We start from the raw sequence: 17,440 nt of genomic DNA, 5'->3' as shown, positions 1-17,440 counted from the left end.
CTCCATCGGTGTGCCTCAACTGTGACCTGAATGGGGTCCTCGGGGCCGTTCTTCAGGGCCCATTCAGTCCTTGACCTCAGAAACTCAAGGCCAAATAGTGCCTTATATATATGGAGATATACCTATCTCATAGAGCTGTAAGGGACCCCGAAAGGTCATCGAGTCCAACCTCCTGCCTTCACTAGCAGGACCAAGTACTGATTTTGCCCCAGATCCCTAAGTGGCCCCCTCAAGAATTGAGCTCACAACTTTGGGTTTAGCAGGCTAATGCTCAAACCACTGAGCTATTCCTCCCCCCTAATGGTTTTGAGTTTGTATTGTGGGTACTTATGCCCTAGGAACTGCATTGACAGTCCATTTCATATGTGCCACTGAACTTGTAGGCACGATTGATCTCAGTTGAGCGGTGCCATCCACTTAGTCCTGAATGCCCAAAATAACATCCACAGTAGCCTAAATGTCAGAGTTGAGACTAGAGGGTCCATTTTATTTTGGAATCTCCTTCCTTTTCTGGGTATACAGAGCTTTTAAACACTAAGCCTGTAGTTCCAATCCAGGCAATGTTGTTGAGTGGTTGCCTTGGACAACTGATAATGGGACACTGAGCCTTTCACTTCTAGATCATTGATTGATCTCCATCCCAGGTCAATAATGTCTTAAGGGAGTTACTGTCTGATGCCTGATCAGTGACCTGTATAAGATAGCACAGTCTCAGATCAGTGTTCAGTGAGCAGGCATCCATAGGAGAACATAAGCATATTGGAGGTGAGTTTGTAGACAGTTTGTGTTTCTAACCCATACAGTATCTGTTCTGGGTATATAACTAGAGCAGGGGTGGGCAAACTTTTTTTGTCCTGAGGGCCACATTGGGGTTGCAAAAGTGTATGGAGGGCTGGGTAGCGAAGGCTGTGCCTCCCCAAACAGCCTGGTCCCTCCCCCTATCCGACCCCTCCCACTTCCCGACCCATCCAACCCCCCCACCTTTGGCCCCTAACCACCCCCCTCTGACCTCACCCCCTATCCAGCCCCCCCCCGCTCCCTGACTGCCCTGACCCCTATTTACACCCCCGCCCCCTGACAGGCCCCCTGGGACTCCCATGCCTATCCAAACCCACCCTGTTCCCTGTCCCCTGTCCGCCCCCCCCTCCCCCCCCGAACCTCTCCCCCATCCAGCCGCTCCCTGTCCCCTGACTGCTCCCCGGGATCCTCTGCCCCTCATCCAACCCCCTCGCTTCCTGCCCCCTTACCATGCCGCTCAGAACACATGTCTGGCAGCCGCGCTGCCTGGCTGGAGCCAGACACGCTGCTGCGCTGCCCTGCAGGAGCTCGCAACCCCGCTGCTCAGAGCACTGCCTGTGTGGTGGCATGGCTGCGGGGGAGGGGCCACAGCAGGGGAGGGGCCGGGGGCTAGCCTTCCCGGCCGGGAGCTCAAGGGCCGGGCAGGACAGTCCTGCGGGCAGGATGTGGCCCACGGGCTGTAGTTTGCCTACCTCTGAACTAGAGTGACAGCTCTGGAGATGTAAGTCCTGTAGTACCTTTCAGGAGCACTAAATTCTCTTTACAAATAAAATGTTCAAAGCTACAAGGATGAGCTTACAGATTGGGGAAAAATGGCTGGGTCAGGTTTAGATTGATTAACATTAACAGGGCTCCTTCAAAACAAAATGTAGCTGTCTATCCTCCATTTTGTTGCTTTAATGTGTAAATAAAGTAAAAGTGCAGAAATCTGCCCATCTAAATATGTTAAGATTCCTTTAGCCATTAAACATCATGTGAACCAGACTCTGGTTTTGTGCTGTTCTTGGTAAGGTAGAGGGGTCTGATGTAAATGTGATCTCTTCATTTTATGTTAGCTAATGCTAATTTGCTCTGTCTCTCTCTAACAGGGTCTGTGCAATGATTCAGTATTGAAAGAGTTCTGTGATGGGCTGTGGGCTCAAGTGGAGGTTCTTGAATGGTGCATACAGCAAAACAGGTAAAACAGCCAGAAGCACTCCTTTTTTACTAACCATATATTTTGACAAAGGCTCCCCACTTAGCCAGAATTGCATATGTAGAGGTTTAATATACAAATGCCAAGTATACGTATCTATGCCATGTCTCCCTTAGTGGCCATAAGCTATAGAAACTTGATGTTTGTCTACGTTTTTATTTAATATTTTTAAATTCTCAAATTGAGTCAGTGTTAAAACCGGAAGATCTCTGGTGTAGACAAGGTTCAGGTGGTGGACCCATTTTCACCATTTTGATTAGTCTTGCTTTTTCTTGCAGTATTACTATCCCAAAGAAGATTCTTTTGCAACACTTATACAGTCTGGATTGCCACTCTGCACTCTACTCTCTTCATCACCTCACCAACCTTCTGGGCCTGAATGAAGAGGATGTCATTGAGCTTCTTCAGAAGGTTCCAGCCAGAGACCAGGAGACACAGGGTAAATGAGTAGGAATGTGACTGCAGGAGGATACCTTTAAGAGTCCACTCAGCATATATCTTTAAAATCCTCATAATGCTGATCATACTCCTGTCTGGAAGGATCAGTGCGTACAACTTGCACTTCGCAAATAATAAACATATCATTTAGCAGAACTTAAACCCAACTCCATAGGGTGTAGGAAAGTGATTCTTAACCATTTCCATTTTAAAGGAGAACTGTCTCCTATGAGAAGGTTATGAAACCCAGTTCCAGGGACTCTCTGAAGATGGTAATTTAACTTTGCACATACATGATAGCATCTTCCACCAGAGTACTTAAAAAATATTTAAGACTTTTTCTGAGTATAATTTAATAAAAGTTGTCAAGGCTGATTCCCCACTCTGGTACTTTGAGTGCAGAAGGTTGGGGCTTGCAAGGATTCTAAAAATTAATACTGGCTGGTATTAAACTCCCAAAGTCACAGCTTCTCTCTGACCTTGGATAGGTAGATGCTGCCATCACTCAAGTGCAACCCTCCTCCGCTTTTGAGAACCCAGGAAGAAGCACTTGGGAATTCCTTCCTCTGGGGTACCGTCAAGCCCTTTCACCCCCCCACCCCCACCCCCTGCCTCCCCGGGGAAGAGCTGAATAAGAAAACAAAGGAAATCAGCTGTTGCCACCAGCTAATTAAACAACATATGCACTAACCTCTTAGGACACACAAAAAACAATTTTATTCTTAAAATAGGTAAGTTTTATTAATAAAGAAAAAAATACATTTGGAACTTAGGCTATTGCTAGAATTAAAAAGAGCAAATATAATAATTAAGCATCAAGAATGGTTTTCTTGAGGTCCCGCTTAAAGGTTACAAGCAAAACAAAAACATTTGGGGGTTAGCACAGAGGAGTCCATAAGCCAATAAGAAATAACCCTATTGCGTCTTCCTGATTTACTTGCATATCTCAGGTTCAAATAAGTAGTTCTAGGTATGATCTGATGATTTTCCATACCTGGCTTAAAGCTTCTTATAGCATTGCTGCTATGTTGTCTCCTCTCTCCGGAGAACAACGGACAGACAGATAAAGGGAAAGTTTTTTTTTCCCAATTTTAAAAAGTTGTGGCCCTCACATTGGCTCTTTTGGTCAGGTGCCCATTCACTTCCCTTTACCTGTGCATGCAGTCAGACTTTTTAACTCTTTACAGGTAAAGCAAGTAGAGAACAGCTATAGCTAACTGGCTGCCTGGGTGTCCACAAAAGGGAGCTACCCGCCCCCCGCACCCATTTATCACTAAAGTGAATTAATTTTAAAATCTCATTTGCTTTTCACTGTTCTTTCCCTACATATTCTCAGCTTGGAGAGTAAAGGTAGACTGGTCAGTTTCTCTGTGGCTCACATGCACAAGACTCTTGGGTTTCAGTTTCCAACTGGAAGGGAAGATTCAGTTATGTTTATAAAAATCCGTATTCACTTTTAAAAAATTCACTGACGCACAAAACGCCATGCCATTTTCTAATGTTAGCTTTTGCAAAAGCCTCTTAAGTTTAACCTTAACATTTGGCCCTACGTTAGCCGATGGAGTGCTTATTTTAAATAAAATAAATAAATAAATCTAGGCTTTGAAATTCCTTAGATTACTATGTAATGTATGTTAAAGGAATTTTCAAGAGTTTTTCAGAAGCGCCTGTTGTGCTTGTATCTCCGGTAAGTGAAGCTAGTGTCTAGGTCAGTGGTTGCTTCCTGGCAGGGGCTCTACTTGATGCACAGTAGCTTTGACTCCACAGAAAGCACTGGGAACTGGAAAGCTGCAGACTCTTGTGAGGTGTCTTGGTTTTTGTTTTTCCCCTGCTTGTGGGAGCTGTGTGGGTCTGTGTATGGAATGTGTCATTTCAAGTTGAGTTGTTTAAATGAACCAACAGTTTTCAATGACAGAACTTGCAATAATGCTGAATCTGATTCCTTTTGCTTTCTAAAAGGAAGCCAGTTCTTTATCTCCTACCACAAATTGTCAAGCTGGTGGCTTCCTATTTTTTAACATTAAATTCCTAAGTGTGTGTGTGTACACGCTGATGACAGGGAGTTGGGGATCAAATAGTGCCCCTAATGAACAGAGGTTTATCTCTATCTCACCTTCCAGCTCCCTACGCCTGTTCAAATGAATGTTTGTCGGACAGAGGAGAGGCAGGTCATGGGATAGGCCTAGGATGAAACCCAACCTGGGGTATTCTTCTGGGATCCCCCCCTTTTTTTTCTTTCAATTATGTTGTAATTATCTCACACAGTCAGCAAGATCTTTTTTCTTTCTTTCAAGGCCTGTTGTTGAGACTTATTTTGATGCTGTACCATTACATTAACTTAGTATATTACTCCTCTTTGCAGATAGATGTTTATTAGAATCTCAGTTATAATACTGGACTCTAAATGCCTGCTGATGAAATACTATAAGAGACCTCTCTGGGACAGGAAGACTCAGGCCACCTAGATCTGCCTGAGTCATGCAGCTGCACAGAAGGATAATTCTAGCCCTGGTTTCACTTCTCTAAGATCACTTGAATTTACAGAACTAGTTTATGAAAATTAAACCTTCCCTTTTCTTCCAGCTCAGCGGTGAATTAAGAGACTTGCATTTAAAAGGGGTGCTGTGACTGAATTCTTTTACAGTTCAGCTTCCCGACAGAGTAAATTTAGATAGCGTATCCTGAAATTGAAAGAGTGGGGGGGAGGGGAAGCCTAAAAAAATGGAGTTTTCTACTCTGATGATGAGGATGAAAAAGGGTAATTTGAGTAGGCCCAAAAATAGCAGCACATACCATGAAAAGGCTTCCACCCACTTCCCTTCCTCCCTGTGCATGCACCTGTCTGCTGCTGCCTCAGTTTAATTTTTGCTGCTGCTGTTACTTTGTTAACACCATCCTGCTAGGCCTGGGGAAGAACATGCTTCTGAGCTTCCCTCTCAGATCAGTGTATCAGGGTGATCTCTCTCTTAGTGCATGAGACAGTGTAATTGACCATGAACAAAACCATGAAACTGGCCAGACACAAAGTGCTGTCAAATGCACAGACTGGAGTATGGGTTATGTGACACCTGGCTAAAACACCAGCAGCCACCTTTCCTAAACTATCATTCCTGCAGTTGTTACCACCTACAGAACTACAGTGGTGGGAAGCTTCAGGAAAAAAAGACTAGTCTAAATATAGCCCTGTTAGCAGCTGTTGCTCTTCTGCTCCCAATGTGGAAAGGACCCAAATAAAGTGTTTAATTTATAACGGTGTTCGGAGACACAGTGAGATAAATTATGTTTGAATAGTCTGGATGAAGACTTTTTCTAGAAAGCCATGTGAGTCAAACTCTGCTCTAGTCTGTGTGGTTGTCTCTGCCCTTACGCATTTCTGAAAATCTCCCACCATTATTTTAGCAAGAGGATGTATCCCTACAGATTTGAGACTGGCGTGTTTATCACTGCAATGACTAATTGTACTGAGTAGGCGAAGGGTATGTCAACATTGCAATTAGGCCAGCAACGGGTGTTTGTGTCTGCTGACTCAGGCTTATGGGGCTTGGGCTACGGAGGGGGCAGTCTAATTGCGGTGTAGACGCTCAGGCTGGAGACTAGGTTCTAGGACTCTTTCCCCCATTGTGGGGTCCTAGAGCCTGGGCTCCAGCCCAAGCTCGAACATCTACACCACAACTAGACAGCCCTATAGCCCGGGACCCATGAGCCCGAGTCAGCAGACTCAGGCCAACTGTGGGTATTTAGCTGCAGTGTAGACATACCCTTACAGGACAGGATGGTAAAAACACCCGAGTACTGTCTACACTCCACCCTCTATCATTGCTACCACCAGTAGGGCTGCAATGATGGATCTTAGGCTGTGCTTACACTGGCAGATTTATTTTGTGTAAAACTCCTTAGTTTTATGGCATGATTCTCAGAAAAAATCTGTGCTTGTGGTTTGCTTGGAAACAATGCTTGAGCACTCTGATTAACATAGTTCAAACACTTTTCTAGCTAATGCAGTTCAGCTCCCGGTGTTTGGACAGGACCATAGGCATTATGTATATTGGTTTGAATAATTCATGAATACCCATGCTGCACTACCAGCAGGCAGATGAGCTGGCCCAGTCCTTCTATAAAAAAAAAAAAATACTACTCTGTTGTACAGTAGTGATCCCAAACACTGCAGTAACATTGTTTTAAATGGTAGTGTTTGACACCACTACTGTACAATAATGCAGTATCTATTAGAAACCAATACATTTATCTACATAGGGAACATAAGTTGTACTGAAAGCAGAAATGCCAAATAACCTGTGCGTTTGGTTCCCTGATGAGCTAGTGGTGACTTCTACATGGTATTACAGCTCTGCTGTTTTAATGTGATAAGAGACCACATTTTTAGCATGTGATACCTTTCCTGCCCCTAAAACAAGCTGGGAAGGGTGGGGAGAATTGGTGGGGGAGACCTTTCAAGCTGCTGGTATCTATCATAAAGAGGGCAGGGGACTGGACTCGATGACCTCTTGAGGTCCCTTCCAGTCCTAGAATCTATGAAGCTATGGAAAAAAACCCCAAAAGGGTATAATTCCCTTATTTCCTTCAAATCCTTTACTGGACACCTTTAATCATGCTTAATAGTCATACTTAAGTGTTGTTCAAGTGGGGTAGCGCCCAAATTAGGTTTTAAAAGTTTGATCAGCCAGTTTGGTTGGAGTCAAACTATAATACAGCAAGGTTAATACAAATTCTTTAGAGCAGTTCATAAACTAGTTTGGCCACAAAATCTGCACAAGGAAAATCTACCATGTTGCAGGACATGTTATAACATGCTAGCATTCAACCTGGTTAAAGTAAGGTTTGGCCTTGCATTGTAAATGGATCAACACAACTCCTTCCTATCTACACTGTAAGGCCAAACCATATATTGAACGTGTTTAATGCTTCTGTGTTGTAACCACATCCAGCCACACAGACCTTTAGGCAATGTTTATACTAGGATAGATTTGCTTAAATTTCCCACTGTTACCAAGTATGGATCTTGTTCTCTGTTCTTTGTTCCATATGTTGTTAAATCATTATATCATGGAGGAAGGCTGGGTGGAAGTCGGCTGTGGAAGGCCACCTGTATAAGAAGTGACTGGAGAAGAGTGATTGTGGGGTGCACAGGGTCAAGGATGATGATCAGGTATAGGAAATGGCAAGAAGAAAGGGCAGAGCTACTCATGGAGAAGGAAACTAAGAGAGCATCAAGATGACCTGAATTATCAGAATGTAAGGAAGTGGCAGAAGATGAAATGGGAACCAAGCTGTGCCAGGGGCTTGAAGAGTTGGGGTGTGTGTGTGTATGTGTGTATATATGTGTGTATATATATATATATATATATATATATACACACACACACACACACACACACACACACACACACACACACACACACACACACACCAACTCTTCAAGCCCCTGGCACAGCTGTTCTTTGTGTGTGTATGTATATATAGATATAGATATATATATATAGTGATGGAGCAAGGCCGGATGGCTACAGGAAAGTACTGAGGAACAGGTATGTTAGCCCCAGGCTAAGCAAATCCCTAGTACCATGGGAACCAAAATGGCAGTTGCTCCAGGGTAATCAAGGCCTGGGGCCAATTAAGAACTTTCTAGAAGGCACTGGAGAGAGCTACATTGATTGGAGCACCTGCAGCCAATCAGGGCAGGCTAATCAGGGCACCTGGTATAAAAAGGGGAGCTCACTCCAGTCAAGGGAGGAGGAGCCAGAGGAAGGAAGTGCGTATGAGGAGCTGGGAGTCAAAGACACAAGGAACTAAGAACTGAGAGGGTGTACTACTGGAGGATTGAGGAAACACCATACAATCAAGCAGTATCAGACACTAGGAGGATCCTAGGGTGAGGATAAAGAAGGTGTTTGAAGGAGGCTATGGGGAAGTAGCCCAGGGAGCTGTAGCGGTCAAGCAGCGGTTACAAGTAGCACTATAGAGACTGCTGCAATCCACAGGGCCCTGGGCTGGAACCTGGAGTAGAGGGCGGGCCCGGGTTCCCCCCAAGCCTCGCTACTCCTAATCAGACATAGGAGGAGTTGATCCAGACTGTGGGTTTCATCCAAGGGGAAGACCACTGAGGGGAGGAAATCCGCCAATAAGCGCAGGACCTACTAGAGGAGAGGAGGAACTTTGCCACAATATAATGTGTGTGTGTGTGGGGGAATCAATACAGAGTTTCAAGGAAAGCAGACAACGTAGCTGGCATAGTAAACAAGGAAGATGATTTTGATAGCCGTATGTTGGAGGATATTGAGGGTTGTGATGCGGAACTGGAGAAAACTGAGAGGAAGAGATTGCAGTAATTGAAGCAAGAGATAAGAAAACCAAAGGTTTAGAAATAGAATTGGAGAGGAAGAGGCAGATTTGAGATGTAGAGAATTTAGCAATAGCCAGGGTGGAATAGAGCGTAAAGCATAGAGGACTCTTAAAACACAAAGATTGGGAACCTGCATGACCGGAATTATGGTGGAATTGGCTGTGGAATTGTCTAGTAAATAACTCTGATTTGAGGTATTTAATTCTCTGGAAGCATGTCTACAACTTGAAATATAAGAATTAAAGGGCACCTCTCAATTTGAAAATCTTACTTCTCTCAGAACGCTTTGACCCTACTATATCACGAGTACCCCGTAAGGAGGCTTACCCAAGACAAGTTAATAGGGATGTGGGGCAAAATTACTTTTCCTTTTTAAATTGTATTTACTTTTGTGTCGTTGTTTTCACTGTCTTCCTCAGTATAATTTTTTAGTTTCCCTCCAGCTGAACATTTGCCGTCTTTATAAACGTACGTACAGGGAGGTCAGTAAAATCCCTACGTTCCTTTCCTAAAAGGAATTAGGGATGGAGGGGAACTTGAAGACCTATTAGAAACTAGAATTAGTCAATGTCCCTCAAAATATGTGAGAACTTACCCTCCCATGTTTCACTTTGCAGCGGTGCCGGTTTCCAGCCTCCTGAGTCAGCAATGCAACCTGGTGCTCTTCCGGGCATTTTGTGCCATGAAATACGCAATCTATGCACTGTGTGTGAATTCACACCGTCATTCGAAGTGCAAGGACTGCATGCACAGCCTTCTCAGTGACCTCCCTGAGGACTCGACCCCTCTTAAAGAACCACCAGCAGATCGGCCTCCTTACCTAGGTTTAGTAACTTATACATACCTAGTTCCTAGATTCTGTGGATTGTAATTTATTTTAATATTACACTGTGAACATCTATAATTCCTTTATCCAAAGAGCTCAAAACACTTACAAACAAGTAAACCTCACAGCGTCTGTGAGGTAGATAAGTGTTATTTTCTACATCTATTACTATTAGGTGTAAGTTACCCACCTTTGTAAAGCACTCTAGAATCCTTAGATTAAAAACATTCTATAAGGGGAAAATGTTAGTATTAATGGGATATTTTAGCTGGGATTTTTAAAAAGAGCTTGATATTTCTGTAGCTAACGTTGTGGTTATTTAGTCTCTCTTGGGGCCTAAAGCTATAGAAATGTGCTAAAATGGAAGAAATCTGAGTTTGGGCCTCAGGGCATAAAATGGTCACTGTTTGGGTCAGGGAGGAGTAATTCCCTGCTCCCTCATTGCACATTTAGATGCTTTATCAGGAGAGGAATGTTCAGCTCTGAACCATTAGCATTGGTCATAGCTGGAGGCAGGATATTGAGCTAGATGGACCAGTACTCTGAACTGATATGGCAAAGATATTTATAAAATTCCATTGCCATCGTGTTCTTTATTGGCTTTCTTGGTTCCCATTCTTGTAACTTTGAGCACCATTGTGGAATCAGAAAGTGGGTAGGGGAGGAGGAAACAATTCCTGGAAAAAAATTTTAAGTGTGTTTTTTATTTTTTTTATAACACAGATTGTCCAGCTATTTTTCCTCAGTATCTTGCCAAGTGCCAGCAGTTCTTACGGAGTGTCCCTGCTCCTCTGCATCTGGAGCTTCTGGAGAACATCTTCTCCCTGCTTTTTGTCTCCTATAGTGACCTCTACACAGAGACTCCCCTGCCCGAGGACTATGCAGAAGAGGACAATATTGTGAAAAAGAGCTGTGGTGCTGGGAACTTGGATGGTAGTGCCAGCCGAGAGTCTTCCACCTCAGAAAGTCCACAGCACTCAGCAGAGCCTGAAAGGAAGACAGAGAGATGTCCTCAGGCCCCCCGGGCAGAATTGAGTGGTGAGACCTGTGAATCCTCCAGGCTGAGCTATCTAGATCTGAAACATTTTGCCAGTGGTGTCAGTGGATTTTTCGTGGATGATCTGGCAGTGGATGCCTTCCTCAAGATGCTCCTCAACCACCTGGAAGAAATTCAGAGTTCTCTCCCATGGGATTCGAGTAACGTGCCCCATGAGGAGCTGGAGTTGGTAGAGTGCTTGAATTTCTCTGTGAATAGAGATGTCTTTGGGAGCAGAGTGCTGCAGTTCTCCAAATACCTCTCTGAAGCTCAGTGGAGATACAAAGTAGTGATGAGTAACAGAGATACAGGTAAGATCCAAGGGGATCTCAGTAGCGCCAGCTTGGTGATCCTTGAATTGAAAGATCTATAGCACGCGTGGGAGAGGAGCTCATTAATCTGGTGAGCTAGTGCACTGGTCTTTAGTGTAGCTAGCAAGTGACTGTTTTCTCCTTTTCTTTTGTCTGCTTCACAAAGTCACTACATGATGTGGATGGCTGGAAGCTTCTGCTCTAGAGAGGCTCAGGGCTTGGAAAACAGTAGATAGTGCAGGTCAGTCTTGAGGTGTAGTGCTAATGTCTTCTGGAGCCTGTGTGGGCTCAGACTTAGCAGAACATTCATGGAGCTGAAGTGTTCACCCTTTCTCCAACAAACCTGACTCTTGAGGGTGTATTAAATATTACTTTGAGCAGAGTCCAGGGGCAGTAGCATACTGATAGGAATCACAGAACCTTCCTTGGCATCTGTGGACAGATGAGTCTGAACTTCTCACTAGGGCATTGCCCTGGACCACACTGGCTTGTGTCCATCCCCATTTATACTAAGCGCCTAGCTTCTTTCTATGTATCTGGCCTTTTTTTTTTTTGTTATGACCAGTTGCCAGTCAGTGCATTTGTACGTGTATAATAATGACTCCTAAAGAAATCACTAGGACTGCTACTCTTTCAGAACATCAGCTTGCAGCCTCCAAGAGACACTTCTCCTTAACCAGATGCTCCAGCTTGAGGAAGCGCCGTCAAACTCAAAGATGGAGGATGGGTGAGTTAAGAAATCACTGTGGAGGCTGCATTGCAAGTGCATGTCATGTGACCTGGATAGGAAACTAATTGGTGGTGTTTTGAGATGGGTGGCTCACAGGACTGGAAATTGGCCTAGTACTCTATCTCCTCTAGCTCTCTACTCAATGTCCTAGATAGATACGATTGGTGGTCTGTGTGAAGTGTGGCTGGTCCCAGTCCAGTACCTATTGGTTAGATGTCGTCGTCCGAAAATCCACCTCACAATTAAAAGGCAACACACTTAAAACTGATACATGGAAATAATTCTTTCTATACATATGATTACTCTGGGGAACTTGCAAGATATTGTGTTTAAAAAAAGCCTCCCTCTTCCCCTCCCCCCCAATCTATTTATGATCATGAACGAGCATAGCATCTGCAGTGATAGAAACTGAGATTAAAAATTACAGTAGCCTTTGAGTCTCCTGCCTCAAGACCTAAACTGATCACCTTGCAGGGAAGAAAATCTGACATCCCTTTTGGCTCTCAAACAACATTGTAGAACTAGGACTATTCTTGGGATGGGAGTGGTTAAGTTTTCCTTTGAATCATCTGACATTCTCCACTATCAGGAAACCAGACTGGGTGGCCCACTCTTCTGTTCGAGAGTGAGTGTCTTCTTTAACTGATGGCTCATGTCAAGACCACATCAGTGGTATCTTGCATTTGTCTAATAATCTGTGTTATCCCCACTGAGCTCTTTTGCCAGAAGAGGCTCTTTGATTGCCCTGACTGGGTCAGATATATTTCTCATGCTGTCTTTTATTTTCCACTTCAGATTGTAAAGAGGGAACTTCAAGTCAATCACTGGAGAGTACAAGCAGTGAATTGAGCACCAGCACATCAGGTACTAAATCTCATTGAAAGGATTTCTTTGTTTTGTCGTTATGCAATGATATAATAAAGTACTGAAATTAACTGATTGGTTTGTGCACATCACTGCTCCGTGCAGGATGGAGTCATTAGACTTTGACTTTCTCCTCTTAACAGAAATTCTAGGTTGAATGCCATGGACCTGTTCTTTTTGGAACAGGAAGATTAGCATTCTCTTGCTGCTTCTGTGATTTTGCAAATGGCTGTGTAATGCAGCTTAGTGACAATTGTGAACCTTTAGGAGGCCACAGACTTCTTAGAATATAAAATATTTAAATTCATAAAAAGGCTTAAAGGACTGCAACTGCCCTCTTCCAAACACTGGGGTACCAGGGCGCTGAATTGTCTTCTCCCTCTTATTACAATATAAATATATATCTCGTACGTTTAGCAGCTAGTGCGTTAATACAGAATATGTATGTTTGGATGGAGTTACTGTTGTGGTAAGAGCTAGAACTGTGACTCACTGTTGTGCCTTTAAAAGCTCACTGATAAAGTCACACCAATCCAGAGCCTGAGCTGACCCCAAATACCTTTCTAAGGCATCTGGCATTGTGGTATCTAAGTGCCATGCTGACTTCGTTGATGGCTGTGTGGGTTCGTCACCTCTCAAGCCCATGGGTTTTTTGCTTGACTCATGTCTGTTGGGAATTGTTCTGGAGTGCTTTGTCTGAATGATGCTGTATAAAAACTCTGTATTTTTCCATGGAATACAGAGTCGATTGGACCTGAAGTTGCCTTTCAGCTTCTTTGTCCTATCAGCAGTCACAGTTGCTACTTGACAGAGTGCCTGTCACCTCAGGCTATGATCTTGGCTGATCTCACAAGCTAAATAGGAATAGACCAGGTCAGCACTTGATTAGAAGACCATCAATGAACACCTAGAGTTCTATATCAACGTCGTTGTCTGATTCAGTACCTGAGACTCATCCCTCTGTTACTACCGGGCCAGTGTCCCTGCTGATGCTTGGGGAGGGTCAGCTTCTGTGGGGTGCTATCCTTCAGGTGAATTATAAAACTGAGGTCCAGATCAGTAATAGTTATTGAAGATCCCATGAAAAATATAACAGTAGGATTGTTAACTGAAAATGTTCTTCATTTTCTGGCCTAAATAGTTGTGTGATGCTGCAGTGCCTATTAAACAGGGTCTGCCACAGAGGCAGGTGATGGGTGAACTCATCTCTGTAAAGTGCTTTGGATTCTTTGCAGTGGGAGGCATTATATGTAATCATGACCAGCTTTATGTTGGTCACTTAAAGCAGACAATACAACCCCTTACAACTGTTTTGTAAACCCCGCTTCAAATTCCCCACCTCCATATTAAAGCCGAGACGCACTGGTGCCTGATGAAAAGTTTGTTTCCATTATAACCCAGCATGTTGTTTCTCTCTTTCTTCTTGTAGAGGGAAGTACCAGTACTGTGTCTGGCTGGAGTGACCTGGAAGGTAGGCTGAAGCCTCAGCAGCAGAACCTCCTCATCCCCATGATGCTCTCCCCACCTGAGTCACTCCTAGTCTCCTGTATCCTGAGGGGGAACTTTATAGAAGCCCATCAGGTAAGTGTGTGTGTGTGTGTGTGTGATCACTGCTACATAAAACTTGGAAACTGGTTCTGTATGGAAGCCTGTGCTGGTGATGTCTGAGGAGATTTGTATTGAATTTCTACTGTGTCAGCCAGCTGGGTTTTGAAGGACACACATGAGGGAGAATGCTTTCCAAATTCAGGTGTCAGAGGGAATCCAGCAGCAGGAGGGAAACAAGCATCTAAGCCACTACTCTCAGGGAAGTTTTCTTTCTCTTTTAAAAATACCCTCTTTTTCACCTGGGTTTTCAAAGTTTGCAAAGACTTTACCAGGCCTGGGCCTAACTTAGTGTTCCAGCTGGGTGAGGAAGAAAATGAGGAGCCCATGTGTGAAACACCACTTTTGAATCAGAGGCAGTATTTGAGCTATTTTTTGGTCACTGATCCAAAAAACATGACTCCACCACGTTTATGCCAAGTTGTAGTATGTAGTCCCCTAGCTGTTGGCTTGGACTGGTGTGTATGACACACTTGCTTTATGGGCAGGTAAAGGAGGTGTGTTTTGTGGCCAAGCTGTCAGAACAGGAGACCCAAGGTCTATGTGCAGAGATGTCTGCCATTGACTCCTAGCCCCCTCATTTACATGTGCAAATAGCCAACTTGTGCATGCAATTGTGCCTCTCTATTGCCACACTCAGTTACAATTGCATGTGCATTTTTGCACGTAGCTTTCAGGCTGCCTTTCTGAAAAACTGGCCTGAAGTATTTTGGCAGTTGAATCCTCAAGAAAGTGCAGTGGTCTGGCTAAGATTGAGAGGGACATTGTCAAGTGCTTTTGCATAGTTACCCTTGCGTCAGCAGTAGGTAAATGTCAAGCCCTTAAACAATTCCAGTTAGCAAACATGGTATTTTTATTTTCCTCTCCTGGGGCTAACAGATCTGTTTTCTTTGCTATATTGTGTTTGTACAACACTGATGTGAACAGGGTTTAACTGATGTTCCCCCTGATGGTTGTGTGGGTTGCTAATGTAACTTCAGAATATTCTAGAGGGTATTCCCTGGCTCATAAGAACTAACTTACACTATGGGACTAGCTAATTCATCCTTTTAATGTACAATGTATTGGAGCCTTGTAACATCTTTAAGTTAGTTGTTGTTCAAGTGAATCCAATGTAATGGCACCTGCAAGCAGAGCTATATAGCTATAATTGCAAAAGTGCTTTCATTATAAATCTCTGTTTTCAGGCATCTATAACTTTCTGAATAAAATTGCCACGTGGGCTGAAATTACTCATGTTTGTTTTCAGTTGAGGTTTTTTTAAAGTTTAGTAAAATGTTATGTGGCCTTTCAAACAGTATTTGGATGATGTATGGTATTACTTGCATTCATTATTACCTGTGACAGGTGGCTTTGATGTTTAATCTGGAGTCTTCGGCTTGCTATGGTGAGCTGGTTTTCATGGAACGCTATCAAGAAGTGGTGCGGGAGCTCGCAAAAGTGGAGCACAAAATTGCATATCAGTCAGCTGATGGTATTGGAGGCATCAGGAGATCTGGCAGTGGCCGCTCAACACTTCAGGCTATTGGGAGTGCAGCAGCGGCAGGTAAGGATTGAATGATTGAATCCTACAAATTAGAGATGGGGAATCTGCCTAAGAGGTGGAAAACAAATAAGGAAGAACAAGAGCTCAGATGATACAGCGGTGACTGTAATATGATTGCTTGGAGGAATAAACTGGCCTTTTTATATTAATGGCCTAGAAAATTAGAACAACAGGGAGCTGGCAATCTATGGGTAACAGTTATTTAGGCTTTTAAAACCTGGAGATGACTGAGGAACTTCAGAATAACCTTACAAAGTTGCAAATCTGGGCAACATGATAGTCAATGTTGATGAGTACAAGGTGGTGTTTACTTTGTTCTGACAACATGCTATTCAGACTGGCATGTTGCTGGGTTCTAAATTAGCTGTAACCACTCAGGGAAATTAACCAAGCATCTTTATGAATAGCTCAGTGTGAACCTCTGTTCCATGTGTAGCACTGGTCCAAAAAGCTGACTAGATGCTGAACTGCATTAGTAAAGGACCAAAGAATTATCCATTATGGGACATAGAATATTTGTTCAGTTTAACCAGTGACTGCATGTTTTGCTGGATTGTTTAGGTATGGTATTTTATTCCATCTCTGATGTTACTGATAAGTTGCTTGCCACCTCTGGAAGCCTTGTCCCTACTCTCCAAGAAAACTTTTGGACTAGCAGCATCCAGCTGGAGCATACAGATCCTATGAGTGAAGTTGTGGCAGACCTCAGCCCTTCAGCAATGGCAGCATTTGACTTAGCTTGTACTCAGTGCCACCTGTGGAAAACCTGCAAACAGCTGTTGGAAACAGCAGAGAGACGATTACATAATAGCCTTGAAACAAGGGGTAGGTTTCCCCTTTCTCTGTTCAGCTGTGTGGGATTTGGAAAAAATGCCTGTATGCTTTCTCTAGTTTTAAAATAACTGTACTTCATAGTAACAAGGAGTTTTAATGAACTCTGTCATATGTCTTCCACCCTCAACCCCTGCTTTCCCTCCCTTATCCAATGTTGCTTGTAGGCCGCAGACTTGACTTCATTCTACTGCACTCTGATGGTATAAGGGGTTTCCCAGCAGTTCTTCAACAAATAAATAAAATTCTCAACTACCCTTGCATGTCACAAGGACAATCCAAATCAGGTAAGTGTTTTCCCTTCTGCATGTTTTAGGGTTTTGGTTTTTGTTATATTGGTTGCTAGTTTTCCAGGGCTAGGGAGTACATGTGCAGAGTTCGTTGCTTCTGAAATTTCTTTGTTGTATGCTGAATTGGTGTCTGTTCCCTTTGTATTATGGAAGAGTATTTGTTTAATGTATCAGCAACTTTTTTGGGTGTACTGAAAATCCATAGACTGGATTTGGTCTTTACCACAATGGATAAGTATATATAGCTAAGTAGTTGTTCATTAAACAGTCTTCCAAAGATTTCCATAAAGCACCATGGAAAAGTATAGCTTGAGATGTAGAAGCCATCGGGAACTGCTTTTAAAAGATCTTAATATAAATGATTAAATTTGATGGGTTTGATTTTTTTTTTTTTTTAAACTTGGAATGACAAAATTTGTCAACTCTTTTCATGTTTTTCTCTGTGGCACAGGCATGCACTAAAACTTTCAGAAGCACATACGTGTTTCTCTCTGCAAATTAGGTTGACTGCTGCATGAGTAGTTTTGGGTACACATATACATCTATCTTTGAAAATCTTGTCCAGCATACAAAATGTGAAAAACTGACTTGAGCTGGGCATGTGGCTAG

General features: G+C 43.4%; 1 protein-coding gene across 3 annotated transcripts in view; it reads left to right on the top strand.

Moving 5' to 3' along the window:
* ZFYVE26 (zinc finger FYVE-type containing 26) overlaps positions 1 to 17,440 on the top strand; it is a 72,965-nt gene that overhangs the window by 9,556 nt on the left and 45,969 nt on the right. For 2 of the 3 annotated variants that reach the window (XM_045014199.1, XM_045014201.1), the window contains exons 1-9: positions 2,374 to 2,432; positions 9,410 to 9,616; positions 10,342 to 10,965; positions 11,603 to 11,692; positions 12,491 to 12,559; positions 13,989 to 14,140; positions 15,512 to 15,710; positions 16,272 to 16,535; positions 16,709 to 16,828. In XM_045014199.1, coding sequence (XP_044870134.1) covers positions 9,475 to 9,616; positions 10,342 to 10,965; positions 11,603 to 11,692; positions 12,491 to 12,559; positions 13,989 to 14,140; positions 15,512 to 15,710; positions 16,272 to 16,535; positions 16,709 to 16,828 — 1,660 coding nt within the window. In that variant the 5' untranslated portion in view covers positions 2,374 to 2,432; positions 9,410 to 9,474. Of the gene's footprint in view, positions 1 to 1,886; positions 1,976 to 2,271; positions 2,433 to 9,409; positions 9,617 to 10,341; positions 10,966 to 11,602; positions 11,693 to 12,490; positions 12,560 to 13,988; positions 14,141 to 15,511; positions 15,711 to 16,271; positions 16,536 to 16,708; positions 16,829 to 17,440 lie in introns of those variants that run through there. The other variant, XM_045014202.1, reaches the window with a different exon arrangement.

The sequence above is a fragment of the Mauremys mutica genome, chromosome 4, assembly GCF_020497125.1.
Source record: "Mauremys mutica isolate MM-2020 ecotype Southern chromosome 4, ASM2049712v1, whole genome shotgun sequence".
NCBI classification, from domain to species: Eukaryota; Metazoa; Chordata; order Testudines; family Geoemydidae; genus Mauremys; species Mauremys mutica.
Note: the sequence above shows the minus strand (reverse complement) of the source record. Positions and strands in the feature narration are given on the sequence as shown.